Source organism: Heterodontus francisci, chromosome 1 (assembly GCF_036365525.1).
Source record: "Heterodontus francisci isolate sHetFra1 chromosome 1, sHetFra1.hap1, whole genome shotgun sequence".
NCBI lineage: Eukaryota > Metazoa > Chordata > Chondrichthyes > Heterodontiformes > Heterodontidae > Heterodontus > Heterodontus francisci.
The window spans coordinates 50628801-50647166 of record NC_090371.1 but is presented as its reverse complement, the minus strand read 5'-3'; the positions used below and the strand labels follow the sequence as shown (position 1 = coordinate 50647166).

Below are 18366 nucleotides of genomic sequence, written 5' to 3'. Positions count from 1 at the left end.
CTGTCTTAACTCAGCCTTGAATATATTCAATGACTCAGCTTCCACTACTCTCTGGGGTAGAGAATTCCAAAGATAAACAACCCTCTGAGGGAAGAAATTCTTCCTCATCTCCTTATTTTGAAACAATGCCCCCCGAGTTCCAGATTGCCTCATGAGGGGAAACATCGTCTCAGCATCTATCCGATCAAGCCGCCTCAGAGCCTAATATATTTCAGTAAGATCACCTCTCAATCTCCCAATAGCCGATGAGTATAGGCCCAACCTGCTCAATCTTTCCCCATAAGACAACCCCTTCATCCCAGGAATCAGCCTAGTGAACCTTCTCTGAAATGCTTCCACTGCAAGTATATCCCTCCTTAAATAAGGTAACCAAAACTGTACACTGTACTCTAGGTGTGGTCTCACCAATGGCCTGTACAGTTGTAGCAAGACTTACCTTCTTTAATACTCCATCCCCCTTGCAATAAATGTCAACATTCCATTTGCCTTCCTAATTACTTGCTGTACCTGCATGCTGACATTTTGTGATTCCTGTACAAGGAGACCTTTATACTGCAGTCTCTCTCCATTTAAATAATATTCTGCTTTTCTATTCTTCCTGCCAAAGTGGGCAATCTCACATTTTTCCATGTTATACTCCATCTGCCAAATTTTTGCCCACTCACTTAAACTATCTATATCCCTTTTCAGACTCTTTGGGGGGAATTTTATGCAGGTGGCGGGGGTCTCGATGTCAGGGGAAACCAATGCAGAGATCCCCGCGTTGCCTCTTGTCTGGAAAGCCCGCCGAATTTAGTGCCAATCAGGCACTTAACTGGACAGCGGCGGGCGTTCCATAGAATTGAGGACCCCGTCGCCGGAAGTCCCGGCAGTGCAGAGCTGCCGGCCAGTGAGAGTGCTACCACAGAGGAGGTGGCTGCTGCTGTGGCTGCAGCGACCAGACATCAAGGAGCTGCGCTGGAACCAGGCTTGAGGTAGGTCAGGGCGGGTCTCGTGTGGCGGGGTAGTGGCACCCACGCCCACCCCGATGCCGGGTCCGTCGTTCAGGCGCTAAGTGCCTTTGAACGAGGCCCCCTCCCCATGGGAAGCAGTCTGCACAGATTTTCATGCCGTGCTACCCATGTAGCAACAGGGCCACCTGCTGCATGGTAATTGTAGCTGTGGCAGGAGGAGGCCCTTAATTGGGGGTTGATTACCCAGTTAAGCACCACAATTGGCAGTGGGATGGGAAGGCCGATCACAGGCCTTCCTACCCTGGACTAAATTTCAGTAGAGGCTATTTTATGTTCTCCCCCGTCTCCAAACCTGCCGTGGGGTGAGCAGAAAATTCCACCCTTTGAGACCTCCTCACAGCTTTACCTCCTACCTATCCTTATATTGTTAGCAAATTTGGCTACAATACACCAGTCCCTTCATCAAATCATTAATGTAGATTGTTATTAGTTGAAGGCCCGGTACTGATCCCTGCGACACTAGTTACAGTTTGGTAAACTGAAAATGCCCGATTTATCCTGACTCTGGATAAGATTTTATGCTACCCTTAGAGACAGGCACCGAGACAGGGGAGTGGGGGGCAAACAAAATAGCAGTGGGTGCCGTTCCTGATTTGTTCAGGCTCACCGCCATTTTGTCTGGGGCAGGGGAGGCCGTGGACAGCCTTCCTGCTCCAGGCCAATTGAGACCCATGATTGGCGAATTAATGACCACTTAAGGGCCTCTTCCCACCTCCACCAATTTTATTGAAGGCGGAGGAGCCTGGTACTGTGGGGAGATGCTGATAGGTAAAATCTGGTGGTCCCCTAGTGGGGTCTGTGGGGGGTGGGTGGGGTGGGAGGGGGTCCCTCCATTGAGGGCAACCCAGGGTCCCCAGAAGACCCTCCCAGAGGTTATTGCCATGACCCTGGGGAGGCCTCCCCTCCACCCTCACCAACACTGCCTGAATGGCCCTGGCAACCCCGATGCCAGTCACCTCTCCTGGCATCTTTTCCTCTCTCCAATAACCAGTAGTGACCACTGCTTCCACTGGTGCTGCTGTTATTGCAGAGCCACTGGCCTTCTGATTGGCTGGCAGCTCTTGGAGGCTGGAGCTCGTCCCTTAAAGGGACAGCGTCCCCGACGGCGGGCATTTACTTGGCTGATAGCCGTTAAATAGCTACAGAGGGCTGATGCGGGTTCTCCTCCTGCATTCTGGCCTGCTGCCGGGACTCCTGTTACCAGAATAAAATGCAGCCCCCTGTTTCCTGTTAATTAACTAATCCTCTAACCATGCTAATGTATTACCCCCATACCATGAGCTTTTATCTTGTGTAGTAACTTTTGATCAAATGCCTTTTGGAAATCCAAATTCACTACAGCTACAGGTTCCTCTTTATCCACCTTGCTTGTTACATCCTCAAAGGACTCCAATAAATCTATCGACCATGAGTTCCCTTTCATAAAACCATGTTGACTCTATAATTTTCTAAATGTTCGGCTACTACTTCCTTATTAATGGATTCTAGCAATATCTCAAAGACAGATGTTAGGCTAATGGGCCCATAGTTTCCAACTTTCTGTCTCCCTCCTTTCTTGAATAGAGATGTTATGTTTGCAGCTTTCCAATCTGGTGGGACCTTTCCAGAATCTAAGAAATTTGGAAGATCACAACCAATGCATCCACTATTTCTGCAGCCACTCCTTTTAAGACCCTAGGATGCAGACCATCAGGTCCAGGGGACTTGTTGGACTTTAGTCCCATTAGTTTTCCTAGCACTTTTTCTCTAGTGATAGTGATTTTTTAAAAAGTTCCTCCCTCCTTTTTTCCTCTTGCTTTTCTACTATTCTTAGGATGCCTTTTGTGACTTCTACTGTGAAGACAGATACAAAATGCTTGTTCAAAGTCTCTGCCATTTTCCTATTTCCCATTATCAATTCCCCAGTCTCATCCTCTAAGGGACCAACACTTACTTTAGCTACTCTCTTCCTTTTTATATATTTGTAGAAGCTTTTACTGTCTGTTTTTGTATTTCTTGCTAGTTTAATCTCATACTCCAATTTCTTCCTTTTTTTTAGTCATTCTCTGTTGTTTTCTAAACTTCCCAATTTTCTGGCCTACCACTAATCTTTGTAGTATTGTACTTTCAATTTGATACCATCCTTAACTTCTTTAGTTAGCCACTGATGGTGCATTCTTCTCATGGTCTTTATTTCTCATTGGAATATATCTTTGTTGAGAGTTATGAAATATCTCTTTAAATGTCTGCCACTGCTGCTCTACCGTCTTAACCTTTTAACTTATTTTCCCAGTCCACTTTAACCAACTCTGTCTTCATACCCTTGTGATTGCCTTAACTATGTAAATTGGCTGCCCAACTCCGTGGTGTGGGCAGCCTATTCACTTTCCTGCCCATCCTGGGAAACTTCCCTGGCAGCAGGAATACATAGGGGAGGTGTCCTGAGGTGGCTCCCTGCTATTTTCCCGGCACCCTGCCAGCGCCTCCAAGCCCGCCACCCCAGGACCAGGAAAATTCGCCCACTGACACTCTGTCCTTTCAACTTGAAAAAAACACAAATTAAAAACGATTAAAAACTTACCATTGTGAATAAGTCTGTTTGTATTCAGTGTGGATAATTATAAAATAATAAGTACATGATTATATGAAAAATGAAAGATGTACATCATAGTTGGCGAAGATGGAAAAGGACAGAATTGGGGTTATTGATTATACAGGAAATGGATCAGCCAGTCAACTTCTGTTGAATGTAATCTGAGATGCATCCGAAAGGCACCTGATTGGAATCAAAGCAACAAATATGAAACCCAATTGTGATCAGATCTTATTGGTGTGTGATTAACCGTCTTTGCAAAAGTGCTGGATAAATATCTGATCAGGAATATAATTGAGGGCTGTAGGGGAAAAATACAGGGAGATATTTGAAGGCTGTAAAGGTGATATATGCTAAGCTACTGGAACTGCCAAGAAAGGCAAACAATCAAAGAAGGAAAGACTTGTATTTATACAGTGCCTTTCACGACCACCAGACATCCCAAAGTACTTTGCAACAAATGAGGTACTTTGAAGTCACTGTAGGAATCAAACATAAGTATGTAAGGATCCTGGAGTTTGCTCCCCCAATGTGATATAGAGCAATAAGGTGGGTTGGTGTCCTGCAACAACAACAGGCAGCTCCATTGCACTGGTGGGAACACAGTTGATTCTCTAGAATGCTGAGCTTATTACCACAACCAGGTTAGTGCATTGTTACCAGGTTATAATAATTCCTTATTTTCTTTGTTTCCAAACAGGCCATTGGCAATGCTAAAACAACAAGGAATGATAACAGCAGTCGCTTTGGGAAATACATCCAAATTGGTTTTGACCGACAATATTACATAATTGGTGCCAATATGCGAACCTATCTGCTAGAAAAATCCAGAGTGGTTTTCCAGGTAAGTACACATGTTTGCAATAGAATTTATTGGGTCATTCACATCACAGCAAATCCACTTTTGAATATTCTCTTTAAAGCGAGAATGAGTGGAACAACTGTTAGACTTTACCCTTCTCGCTAACGATTGTAACCGGACAGAAAGATAAAAACTTGAATGTTGACTGTCCTCTAGCTCTCTATTGTCAGCGATTGATCAGTTGAGCTGCCAAATCAACTAGCTAGCACCTTTCTGGGGTTGAGCTTTGCTGGCATAACTGATGCCACTCAAATATATTGCTTACAATTTATTCCCTGGGATGTGTGATGAATCTTACTGTATCAATCTGATGTTTTATACGAGAATGCATGCTTTAATAGGACCAGATTCATAACATGTTGTGAATTCTAATCCACATTCCCAAAAACTGAATTTAACTTAACTATAAATTCAAGTATAAATTGCCGAAATTCTCCCTTTGTTAAATAATCTAAAATCCCCAAACTTCACATCACATTAAAATAAAGCATGTCACTGACACTCAGATTAGTTCCCCCATACTTTTTTCTTTTTTTTTTACTCTGCATGTTTGTCAGCTTTCTGTCACCTCCATGGGTTGAGCAAGAACCAGTTTCATACTGACTGAGACAGAGTTTAGCCGCACTGCTCCGTGGGAGTGCAACTGCCTAACAAAATAAAGATATTGAATGTTTCTTGCTGAATGGCCTACTCCTGCTTCTATGTCCTATGTTCCTAGAATGAAGTAGTTTCACTCTTGCTGAAAATTATGGGCTTAAGTTTCAGGTCCCGCCAAGGGCAGGAACAGAGGTGGGCAGGGAAGGAAAATACTAGCGCAGGCCAGCATGCCGGTCTCCCAATGCTGTTCCCAGCACTGGCGAGTTTCACCGGGGTGGGGGAAGGGCGGCCCCAAGATCTCGTCTGATCCATTAACACAGCAACTAAGATTGTTAAGGACCTCATTGAAAGCTCGTTAAGGGGTATGTTCAGATTTTGAGGGGATGCACAGGCTACATGCGCTGTCTGGGAAAACCAGGTTAATGGAGGCGGATACAGGTCGGAGTCAGTAATGGCCACCCCAGGAAATTAGTTGGGCCCATGAAAGAGAGAAAGGCACAGAGGAGGACTCGGCCATGAGCACAAAGGTGCCATTGGCTGGGTGCAGCTTGGGGGGAGAGTGGGTAGTAAGCACTCAGGCATTGCAGGGTGTTGTCATCCTCTTAGTATCATGGGCCCATAAGAGTAAGGAGCAAGGCTGCCAAACACAATTGGGAGGCCACCTGAGCACAAGGAAGGCTGCAGCTGGCAATGGAGGCATGACTCTCAAATTTTGAGCCCAGTGGCGATGAGGAGCAACACCCTCTGCAGGAAGGGCAGAACTCCGGGCATCAGGAGGACAGAGGAGAGAGACGAGGGTCAGGAAGGACACAGAGGCCATACAGAATCTACCTCAAAGAAGGAGCTACCTTGAGATGACCCAAGCGCCAGTGCCGCAGGAGACTGACTCCAGGCAAATGGTCACTGATATTGTGCCCTCGTCGACAAAGACCTCGCATCTCACAGCACTGCTCGCCATACCCTGCCAGTAGCCAAAGTCACTGTGGCCTTGAACTACTTCTCTTCTGTCTCCTTCTGAGGATTAGCTGTGGACCTTGGTGGTATTTTGCAAATGATTGTATACCACTGCATCTCACAGGTCGCTGATGCCCTATTTGCGAGATCTGGACAGTATATTCATTTGCAGACAGACGCGGCCTCGCAGGCACAGAGGGAAGTGGGTTTCGCCTCAATCGCTGGATTCCCCCAGGTGCAGGGTGTCATCAATTGCACCCATGTGGCCATCAATGCATGCAGTAATCGCCCAATGAGATTCATCAACAGGAATGTCTTTCACTCTCTCAATGTTTGGCTGGTCTGCGACCATGTGTGCACTTGCTTTCCTGGCAGCTGCCATGACTCTTTCATCCTCCACTAGTCTTGTCAAAGAACAGTACAGCACAGGAACAGGACATTCGGCCCTCCAAGCCTGTGCTGATCTTGATGCCTACCTAAACTAAAACCTTCTGCACTTCCAGGGACCGTATCCCTCTATTCCCATCCTATTCATGTATTTGTCAAGATACCTCTTAAATGTCGCTATTGTACCTGCTTCCACCACCTCCCCCGGCAGCAAGTTCCAGGCACTCACCACCCTCTGTGTACAGAACTTGCCTCGCACATCCCCTCTAAACTTTGCCCCTCTCACCTTAAATCTATGTCCCCTAGTAACTGACTCTTACACCCTGGGAAAAAGCTTCTGACTATCCACTCTGTCCATGCCGCTCATAACTCTGTAAACCTCTATCATGTCACCCCTCCACCTCCGTCGTTCGTGAAAACAATCCGAGTTTATCCAACCTCTCCTCATAGCTAATGCCCTCCAGACCAGGCAACATCCTGGTAAACCTCTTCTGTACCCTCTCCAAAGCCTCCACGTCTTTCTGGTAGTGTGGCGACAAGAATTGCTTGCAATAGTCCAAGTGTGGCCTAACTAAAGTTCTGTACAGCTGCAGCATGACTGCCAATTTTTATACCCTATGCCCCACTCTGTCTGCTCTGTTTGCTGCAACTCTTCACTCCATACCCCCAGACTCTATGGTTGGATTCTAAGGGACAAAGTATATTCCTTGGAGAGATGGCTACTCACCCTGCCGCAAGTGCCTGATAGTGATGATACAAGCAAAGCAACTCACGAGGAAAACAATTGAGCAGGCCATCTGACTTCTGAAGATGTGGTTCCGGTGCCTGGACCAGTTGGGTGGCGCCCTCCAATGCACTCCTGAAAAGGTCTTGCTCTGTGTGGTCTGCTGCATTCTCCATAACATGGCTATCCAGAGAGGTGTGGGCTTTGAAGAGGGTGAGGCCCTGGAAGGGCACACCTTATCAGAGGAGGAGTAGGGTGTGGAAAAGGAGGAGGAAGAGGAGGCTGAGGGTGAAGATGCAGAACACCAAGGTGCCCCGGCTACACTGGGAGGTGGCCAGGCTCGATGCAGAGTTCAAGGGTCTCGTCAAGATGCCATTAATATCAGGGATCATCTGATGCAGGCTCGTTTCAACTGAGTCCCTCTGACCCAGGAGGAACATCATGATCTAGACTCATTTTGAGCTGCCTGTGCTAACACTTCCATTGAAGATGCAATCTGGCACATATAAACTCTTAACTGCCAATGAAAGATGCACATCTGTCCAGAACTTTCTGAGGAGGGGAGGGCAAGCAGCCAGTTGTCATGGTATATATTGGTACCAAAGACATAGGTTAAAAAAAGGGATGAGGTCCTACAAGCTGAATTCCCTCTGACTTGTTCGCTTTCCTGTGTTTAGCTGTGTCCCTATTCTGCTAGGAGTCTGCATCCCCACCCCTTGCTAAATTAGTTTAAACTCTTCCCAACAGCACTAGCAAACCCGCCAGCAAGGATGTTAGTCCCCCTCTGGTGCAGATGTAGACTGTCCCGCTTCCCCAGAAACGGTCCCAGTGGTCCGGGAATCTAAAACCCTCCCTCCTGCACCAACTCTTAAGCCACGCATTCATCTGTGCTATTCTCCTATTTCTATACTCGCTAGCATGTGGCACTGGGAGTAATCCAGAGATTACAACCTGAGAGGTCCTGCTTTTTAGTCTACTGTCTAACTCCCTGAATTCTTGATGCAAGACCTCATCCCTCTTTCTACCTATGTCATTGGTACCAACATGTACCGTGACCTCTGCCTCATCACCCTTCCCAGTCAGGATGCCCTGCAGCCGTTCAGTGACATCCCAGACCCTGGCACCAGGGAGGCAACACACCATCCTGGAGTCACGTTGACAGCCACAGTAGCGCCTATCTGTTCCCCTGACTATAGAATCCCCTATTACTATTGCTGTTCCTTGCTTTCCCCCTTCCTGTACAGACAGGCTGCTTGCGGTGCCAGAAGCTTGGCTCTGTCCGCATTCCCTGGAGGAACCAGCCTCATCAGCCTCCAAAATGGAATACCGATTTGCAAGTGGGACCCCAGGGGACTCCTGAACTACCTGCCTGTATCTCTTGGACTACCTGGTGGTCACCCATTCCCTTCCTTCCTCAAGTCCCTTCAGCTGCGGTGTGACCACCTCTCTATACGTGCTATCCACAATGCTCTCAGACTCACGGATGCTCCACAGTGTTTCCAGCCGCCGTTCCAGCTCTGAAACCCGAGCTTCATGCAGCTGCAGCTGGACACAGTTCCTGCACACATGCTGGTCCCGGGGACTGGAAATGTTCCCAGATTCCCACATGCAGCAAGAGAAGCAAACCACGGCTTTAAGCTCTCCTGCCATGACTAAACCCTTTAAATTAAAAACTTTAGAAGACTATTATAATTTTAAAAAAACAACTAAGTCTTGCTAAAACAATGACTTGCAATTCAATCCAGTTTGAAAGATACCCACCAGGACTTACTCACCAGTCAGCTGTGCTTTTTGGAGACTCTCGGCTCCCCTCACTCTGAGGACACGTAGGAAATGAAAGGAGCTCCTCGCTCCCTCCTCACCCAAGTCCCTCAGTCACAAAACTCCCACTTTAGCACTCTAATGCAGCCCCAAGTCAGCACTCCAGTGCAAACGACGTCAGCACTGTAAGATGGCCCACTTTCATACTGTCTGACTCTAGCCCCTGAAAGCCAATTCTCTAATTAACAACATGCAGCTGCAAGCAGAGCCTGAGTTAACTCTGTTTAAAGCTGGTCTAAAACTCACCTTCTCCAACCCAAACAGCAACTGTTAAGTTAATCTGCTAAATAAAAGACAGACGAGACTGAAGATAAAATTAACCCTTAATTATCCTCAGTCACAAAACTTCCACCTTAGCACTCTAATGCAACCCAAGTCAGCACTCCAGTGCAAACTTCTATTCAAGAAGGAGATAGATATATTTCTTAATGCCAAAGGGATAAAGGGATATGGTGAGAAAGCAGGAACAGGGTACTGAATTAGGCGATCAGCCATGATCTTTTTTGAATGGCGGAGCAGGCCCGAAGGGCCGAATGGCCTACTTCTGCTCCTATTTTCTGTGTTTCACCATCTAACTTTTGCCCACCTTTACCACTTTATACCTCTTTACTTGTCCTGCCATTAATAAAAGAAGGCTCTACATCTGACTTCATGTGTGAATATTTAAATGGTGCTCATAAAGGAAAACGTTGTACAGTTACAGGTAGGAGACACCCAGTAACCCACTCAATGCCCACTTGTCTCTGCCAGCAGCTGAGATGCACATGGCAGTCGTCTTTGTTGTGGAGGGTCAGTGGGAGCACCTCCAGAGGTTGCTGCACCTGCATCATATACTGAGCAGCCTCCGTCACTGAGCCCTGCTGCTCAGATGATCCCTCATCCCAAGGAGGCTGCTGCTGATGATGATGTCACCCATGAGGTGTGGTACCCTCATCCTCCCCGGTGACAGCTTCAGCCCTTGGCTGGCGCTGCAGGTGGCTGGAGGGAAGTACCAGCAGTGGCATAACTGAAATCCCCTTCAGACATCCCTGTGTTACCAGCGCCACTGACTGGTCCATTCTAGATAGTGTTACACGCATCCTGTGTACATCAGTGCCCAGTTTGTGCATGCACTCCAAGTGCTGCCACATCTGGCTGTCCATGAGATTGGCACTCTCTCAATGGAGAAACTCGTGCTCAAATCCCTTAGCCATTGTTGCACACAAGAGCTGGATGGACTCCTCCATTCTCAGCCCATGACTCTGCACTGCCTCAGGGAACTCTGATCTGTGGGAGCACATCTGTTGCTGCTGTTTGAGGTAGGGCCTCCTTTCCAGTGACCCCTGAAGCCCTGCATCTGCGCAGGGCTGTGTCTGTCCTCCTTCCTTCGAGGGGAACTGCCCACAGTTGCCTCTGCCTCTAAAACCTCCTCCAGCACACTAGTGCTGTGCTCATCACCCTAACTACCCGCGCGCAAGGACTTGTCGAGGTGACTGTATCTGTGCATGTGATTGTGCTGTGGGTTGTGACGGTGCTTCTTCTGAGCTCTGATGTAGCAGCACTTAGCCTGGTGATGGTGAGGGAGTTGGTCTAATTTTCTTAATATCTGCACCTGTGGGAGACTCAAGAAATGATCATGAGAACCAGCCTTGGAGAGCAGAAGTCTCCGCTTGCTGAGGCTTCGCCAATGCAACTCACTGTTCGGCATGCTGTTGGATGGGGTGGAGTGCAATGCACCCTCTTAATAAGCGCATTGCATTCTCTAAAAACCATCTCCACCACGGATGCACATTTCTCCTTGCCTGACTTCTTGGTCCGCAACCCTAGTGACGTCCATGTTTCCCTCCTCCAAGGAGATGGTAACGTATAGGTAGGGAACCCCTCCTCCTGTCTGGGCCCTCTCGCAGGCATTATGAGCCCATTTCTCATGCAAGGACAAAAGAGAGCATGATAAGGCACTGCTGTCATCTATGGCCAATGCCGCTGCCCCTATTCATTAGCAGCTGTATGTATCAGTGCTGGCAGGTCATAGTCATAGAGTCGTGCAGTATAGAAACAGGCCCTTCAGCCCACAGCATCCATGCCGACCATAATGCCTATCTATACTAATCCCATCTGCCTGCATTCATTCCATATCCCTCTATGCCTTGCTCATTCAAGTATCTGTCCAGATACCTCTTAAATGTTGCTACTGTTCCTGCCTCCACCACCTCCTCTGGCAGCTCATTCCAGATACCCACTATTCTTTGTGTGAAAAACTTACCCCTTTGATCCTCTTTAAACCTCTTCCCTCTCACCTTAAATCTATGCCCTCTAGTTTTAGTCACCCCTACCATGGGAAACTGACTCTGGCTATCTACCCTATCTATGCCTCTCATAATTTTATATACCTCTATCATGTCCCCTCTCAGCCTCCTTCGCTCCAGGGAAAACTTTATAACTCAAGCCCTCCATACCTGGCAACATCCTTGTGAATCTTTTCTGCACCCTCGCTCGCTTAATCACATCTTTCCTGTAGTGCGGCGACCAGAACTGCACACAGTACTCCAAATGCGGCCTAACCAATGTTATGTACAACTGTAACATGATGTTCCATCTCTTGTACTCAGTGCCTCAGCCGATGAAGGCAAGCATGCCATATGCCTTCTTCACCACCCTGTCTACCTGTGTTGCCATTTTCAGGGAACAATGTACTTGCACCCCAAGGTGTCTCTGCTCAACAACACTCCCCAGGGCCCTGCCATTCACTGTATATGTCCTGCCCTGGTTTAACTTCCCAAAATGCATCATTTCGTACTTGTCTGCGTTAAATTCCATTTGCCAATCCCTTGCCCACATTCCCAGTTGATCTATATCCTGTTGTTACCTTAGACAACCTTCTTCACTGTCCACTATACCAAAAATTTTGGTGTCATCTGCAAACTTACTAATCATGCCCTCTACATTCACATCCAAGTCATTAATATATATGATAAACAACAGAGGGCCCAGCACCGTTCCCTGCAGCACACCACTGGTCATCGGCCTCCAATCTGAAAAACAACCCTCCACTACCACCCTCTGCCTCCTATCAATCACCAAGCCAATTTTGTATCAAATTTGCTAGCTCACCCTGGATCCCATATGTTCAAACCTTCCGGACCAGCCTGCTATGCGGGACCTTGTCAAAGGCCTTACTAAAGTCCATGTAGACAACGTCTATCGCCCGGCCCTCGTCAATCCTGTTGGTTACCTCCTCAAAAAACTCAAACAAATTCGTGAGACATGATTTCAGCAGCACTGTAGCTTTGAGTCATTCAGAGAGGTAATTAACTGCCCTAGGCATACCGTCCGTCCCATGTTCAGAAGCAGCATGTGCCCTCAGCTTCCTCTGCTGGTGCCTCTGCTAGAGGGTGAATATGCAGAGGCCTGTCCTGAAGGCTGGAGGTTGCACTCACCTTGCCAGAGCGTATCAGGTCATTGAACCTTTTCCTACGCTGAACCCAGTTTCTGCGCGCCACACTCCGTCAGTTGATTATGTGAACTATCTCTAGGCCTGCTTAATCTGGGTGGGTGGCCTCCTCTTGCCACCGTCCAGGAAAAGGACTTCCTTCATGGCCTCATGGAGGACCTCCAGGTCTGCATCTGCGAAATGACAGGCTACCCTGTCCTTGGTTCCAGGTCTCTGCCTGTCCTGAGACATGCTTCAAACTGAAGGTAATGCAACGAAACAGCAGCCACAGTAATGTTTGCAGTGGTCTACTTAAATTGGCTTGCACTTGCACAGTCTCACCTCCATTCCTCTCTTTGCAGCTGCCAAACCTGCCTCTGGGGCTGGTGACTGTTCCCCCTGGAGGTGGGTTCGGGACCTCCAGAAACAGTCCTGACTTCCGTTCCCCACCCCTGGAAGGAAAATCCTGCTCTATATGTGAAATTTATTTCCAGCAGTATGAAACTGACACTTTTCCACCTTATGGGGAAGCAGAATATTACACTTCTGTTAGAGTGTATTAAGCCATGTGGAATGATCACTATAATTATTAATATGTCCATAGAACATAGAACATAGAAAAATACAGCACAGAACAGGCCCTTCGGCCCACGATGTTGTGCCGATCCTTTGTCCTCTGTCAAGGACAATTTAATCTATACCCCATCATTCTCCTTTATCCATATACCTATCTAAAAGCCGTTTGAAAGTCCCTAAAGTTTCTGACTCAACAACTTCCCCAGGCAAGGCATTCCATGCCCCGACCACTCTCTGGGTAAAGAACCTTCCCCTGACATCCCCCTTATATCTCCCACCCTTCACCTTAAATTTATGACCCCTTGTAACGCTTTGCTCCACCCGGGGAAAAAGTTTCTGACTGTCTACCCTATCTATTCCCCTGATCATCTTATAAACCTCTATCATGTCACCCCTCATCCTTCTCCGTTCTAATGAGAAGAGGCCTAGAATGTTCAGCCTTTCCTCGTAAGACTTATTCTCCATTCCAGGCAACATCCTGGTAAATCTCCTCTGCACCCTCTCCAAGGCTTCCACATCCTTCCTAAAATGAGGCGACCAGAACTGCACACAGTACTCCAAATGAGGCCTTACCAAGGTCCTGTACAGCTGCATAGGGCGGCACAGTGGCGCAGTGGTTAGCACTGCAGCCTCACAGCTCCAGGGACCCGGGTTCGATTCCGGGTACTGCCTGTGTGGAGTTTGCAAGTTCTCCCTGTGTCTGCGTGGGTTTTCTCCGGGTGCTCCGGTTTCCTCCCACAAGCCAAAAGACTTGCATGTTGGTAGGTAAATTGGCCATTATAAATTGTCACTAGTATAGGTAGGTGGTAGGGAAATATAGGGACAGATGGGGATGTTTGGTAGGAATATGGGATTAGTGTAGGATTAGTATAAATGGGTGGTTGATGGTCGGCACAGACTCGGTGGGCCGAAGGGCCTGTTTCAGTGCTGTATCTCTAATCTAATCTAATCTAAAATCTAATCATCACCTCACGGCTCTTAAATTCAATCCCTCTGCTAATGAACGCTAACACCCCATATGCCTTCTTCACAGCCCTATCCACTTGAGTTGCAACCTTCAACGATCTATGCACATAGACCCCAAGGTCTCTCTGCTCCTCCACATGCCCAAGAACCCTACCGTTAACCCAGTATTTTGCATTCGTGTTTGTCCTTCCAAAATGGACGACCTCACACTTTTCAGGGTTAAACTCCATCTGCCACTTTTCAGCCCAGCACTGCAACCTATCCAAGTCCCTTTGCAGACGACAATAGCCCTCCTCGGTATCCACAACTCCACCAACCTTTGTATCATCTGCAAATTTACTGACCCACCCTTCGACTTCCTCATCTAAGTCGTTAATAAAAATCACAAACAGGAGAGGACCCAGAACTGATCCCTGTGGCACGCCACTGGTAACTGGGCTCCAGGCTGAGTATTTACCATCTAAGACCACTCTCTGCCTTCTATCAGTTAGCCAATTCTTAATCCAACTGGCCACATTCCCCACTATCCCATGCCTCCTGACTTTCTCCATAAGTCTACCATGGGGGACCTTATCAAATGCCTTACTAAAATCCATGTACACCACATCCACTGGTTTACCCTCATCCACTTGCTTGGTCACCTGCTCAAAGAATTCAATCAGGCTTGTGAGGCAAGACCTACCCCTCACAAAACCGTGCTGACTGTCCCGAATCAAGCAGTGTCTTTCCAGATGCTCAGAAATCCTATCCCTCAGCACCTTTTCCATCAACTTGCCTACCACCGAAGTAAGACTAACTGGCCTGTAATTCCCAGGGTTGTTCCTATTCCCTTTCTTGAACAGGGGCACAACATTTGCCACCCTCCAATCACCTGGTACCACCCCCGTCAACAGAGAAGATGAAAAGATCATTGCCAGCGGCTCTGCAATTTCATCCCTTGCTTCCCATAACATCCTTGGATATACCCCGTCAGGCCCGGGAGACTTGTCTATCTTCAAGTTATTCAAAAACCCCAACACATCTTCCCTCCTAACGAGCACTTCCTCGAGCTTACCAGTCTGTTTCACACCGTCCTCTTCAGTAATACACCCCTTCTCATTCGTAAATACCGAAGAGAAGTACTCATTCAAAACCTCACTTATCTCTTCCGGCTCAACACATAGTCTCCCGCTATTGTCCTTGACCGGACCTACGGTCCCCCTAGTCATCCTCATATTTCTGACATACGCGTAAAAGGCCTTGGGGTTTTCTTTTATCCTACCCGCCAAGCATTTTTCATGCCCTCTCTTAGCTCTCCTAATCCCTTTCTTCAGATCCTTCCTGGCCATCTTGTATCCCTCCAGAGCTATGCCTGTGCCCTTTTTCCTCAACCTTATATACGCATCCTTCTTCTTCCTAACAAGACTCTCAACCTCTCTTGTCAACCACGGTTCCCTCACATGACCATCCCTTCCCTGTCTGACAGGGACATGCTTATCAATGGCCCCTACTATCTGCTCCTTGAAAATGTTCCACATTTCGACCGTGCCCTTCCCTGCCAGCATATGCTCCCAACTTATGCTCCTCAGTTCCTGCCTGACAGCATCATATCTACCCTTCCCCCAATTGTAAACCTTGCCCTGTTGCACATACCTATCCCTCTCCATTACCACAGTGAATGCTACAGAATTGTGATCACTATCTCCAAAGTGCTCGCCCACCAACAGCTCTATCACTTGCCCTGGTTCATTACCTAGTACCAAATCCAATATTGCCTCCCCTCTGGTCGGGCAGTCTACATACTGAGTCAGAAAAGCTTCCTGGACATACTGCACAAACACTACCCCATCCAAACTATTCGATCTAAAGAGTTGCCAATCAATATTTGGGAAGTTGAAATCCCCCATAATTACTACCCTGTGACTTCTGCTCCTTTCCAAAATCTGTTTCCCAATCTGCTCTTCCACCTCCCTGCTGCTATTGGGGGGCCGATAGAAAACTCCCATCAAGGTGACTGCTCCTTTCCTGTTCCTGACCTCAACCCACAGTGCCTCAGTCGGCAGATCCTCCTCGAAAATTCTTTCAGCAGTTGTTACACTATTTCTAACTAACAATGCCACCCCCCCACCTCTTTTACCACCATTCCTAATCTTATGAAAACATCTATAACCAGGTACCTCCAAGAACCATTCCTCCCCCTCACCTATCCACGTTTCAGTGATGGCCACAACATCGTAGTCCCAAGTGCCCATCTACGCCTTCAATTCACTCACCTTATTCCTGATGCTTCTTGCGTTGAAGTATACGCACTTTAACCCTTCTCCGTGCCCATCTGTCCTCTGCGACAGTGCTACCTTCCCCAATACCTCACTACACTCTTTGTCTTTCTGAGTGGACCCACTGGTCCCTGGACTACAAGTCCGGTTCCCATCCCCCTCCCAAACTAGTTTAAACCCTCCCGAACAGTACTAGCAAACCTCCCTCCCAGGATATTGGTGCCCCTCTGGTTCAGATGCAGCCCGTCCTGTTCGAACAGGTCCCATCTTCCCCAGAATGCAGTCCAATTATCCAAGAACTGGAAGCCCTCTCTTCTACACCATTCCTGCAGCCACGTGTTCAGCTGTGCTCTCTCCCTATTCCTAGCCTCACTATCACGTGGCGCCGGCAACAAACCAGAGATAACAACTCTGTCCGTCCGAGCTTTCAGCTTCCAGCCTAACTCCCTAAACTCACTTCTAACATCTGTGCCACCCTTCCTTCCTACGTCGTTGGTGCCAATGTGCACCACGACCTCTGGCTGCTCCCCCTCCCCTCTTCGGTAGGCATTCGTCCTCTGAAAAGCCAATTAATGTACCATTAACATTTGTAGCTTGCCTGATGGATTTTAATTTAACAGGTATAATTATTGGTCTGAAATGATTGCGGTCCTATTTACAATTTAATTGGTGACTCTGCTTATATGATTGGGAATTGCTGGTACTAATTAACTTCTATTGATATTGGAGAATTTTTTTTCTTTTTTAAGCTGACGAACTGCTGTGTCACAAAGGGCAAAGGGATGATGCTGTGTCACAAAGTGGTAAAGTGTGGGTACATGCCCAGAATCCCTCATTAGTGAATTTCCAATCTCAGCAATATGATTAGGTTGAGATGGAAATTGGAGACCATGTAGGCACAGAAGGAGGGCAAGAAACCAGAAAAAAAATGGGGAGTGAATCACTGGGCTCACATGCTGACTTTCTAGTGGCTGCTGACAGAGCACAATGATCGAGTTGTCTGTCCATTCTCGACTAGCTGGAGGATACACTGCACAGAGACAGAATGGAGGAAGGGTAGTTGCCAAATGCATGTCCCTACTCAAACTGATTAAGTAACATTTTAAATTCATATTCTGGATGCACACAGCACTTGACATCTAATGAGTTACATTTTGCATGCGCTTTGCAGTGTTGTGTTACCATCACCAATATTATGCAAGTAAATACTGTAACCAAAATCTTTTTTTATTATTTAAAGTTGCATTGTTGTCCCTTTGGAGAGGACAGCAGTCCAGTAAATACTGTAAAATAGTTTGAGTTCTAACAAATCTCGAATTCCTGAACATAATTTTTTTTTTAAAGAGCGATGCATCAGTAAAAAGAGAAGTGAACCATTGTACCCTAGTGATAAAAGTGCAATGGAACTCCAACACGCTTCTCCTAGAATGAAGGGCACAGCTTAACTGAGCTTTGATCACAGGTGTGCCTCTGTGGAAAATGGGTCAGATGTTTCTTTGCAAGGGAGAAGAAAGAACAATTGAGGAAGAGTTACCTTTGGGCCTCAGCTGGATAGTTCATAGCTAGTTTCAGAGTGGCATGATCGGCATTCTAGAAACAGTTCACAGATCTCCTATATTCAACAAGAATGAAGCATGGGAAGGTGAGAAAAGAAAACATTAAAGAAAGGGAGAATCTCACCAAGAGAAACCATTTTTGCATTTTGTCTTCATTAGGCAGAAGATGAACGTAACTACCATATCTTCTACCAGCTGTGTGCCTCAGCCAATCGACCTGATTTCAAAGAACTGAACCTAAGTAAGTTACCTTATCCAACTATTAATATGCTAATGCAAAAAGATGCAAACTAACCTTCCATCTGATTTATTTGAATTTAATCTCAGCAAAAACACTGTTCTTAGAATGTACCCGCAATCTTACTGGAGCTACAAATCTAAATATTGGTGTGGGATGATATATGTTGGCTGCTGCTGATTCATGATATGCTACCAAATTAATTTTGTTTTGGTTGTTTTTACTGTATAAAATAAAGAACTTTTAAATAGCACCTTAGCATGTCCTGGGAATTGCCCCAAGTGCTTTGAGCTAATTAATTACTTTTAAAGTGCTCTCATTGTTGTTATGGAGACTGATGAACCAGACAGTTTGTACACAGCATGGTCCCATAAACATTTTAGACATTTATTTTTTGGTGGTGTTGCCTGAGGGAGTAATATTGTCCAGGGCATCC

The 18366-nt window shown here is 46.9% G+C and overlaps 1 protein-coding gene across 1 annotated transcript in view; it reads left to right on the top strand.

Annotated features, from left to right (window-relative positions):
• myo5b (myosin VB) overlaps nucleotides 1-18366 on the top strand; it is a 398451-nt gene that overhangs the window by 178547 nt on the left and 201538 nt on the right. The window contains exons 6-7 of the mRNA XM_068030536.1: nucleotides 4286-4429; nucleotides 17852-17933. Of these exons, the coding sequence (XP_067886637.1) occupies nucleotides 4286-4429; nucleotides 17852-17933 (226 nt within the window). The remainder of the gene's footprint in view (nucleotides 1-4285; nucleotides 4430-17851; nucleotides 17934-18366) is intronic.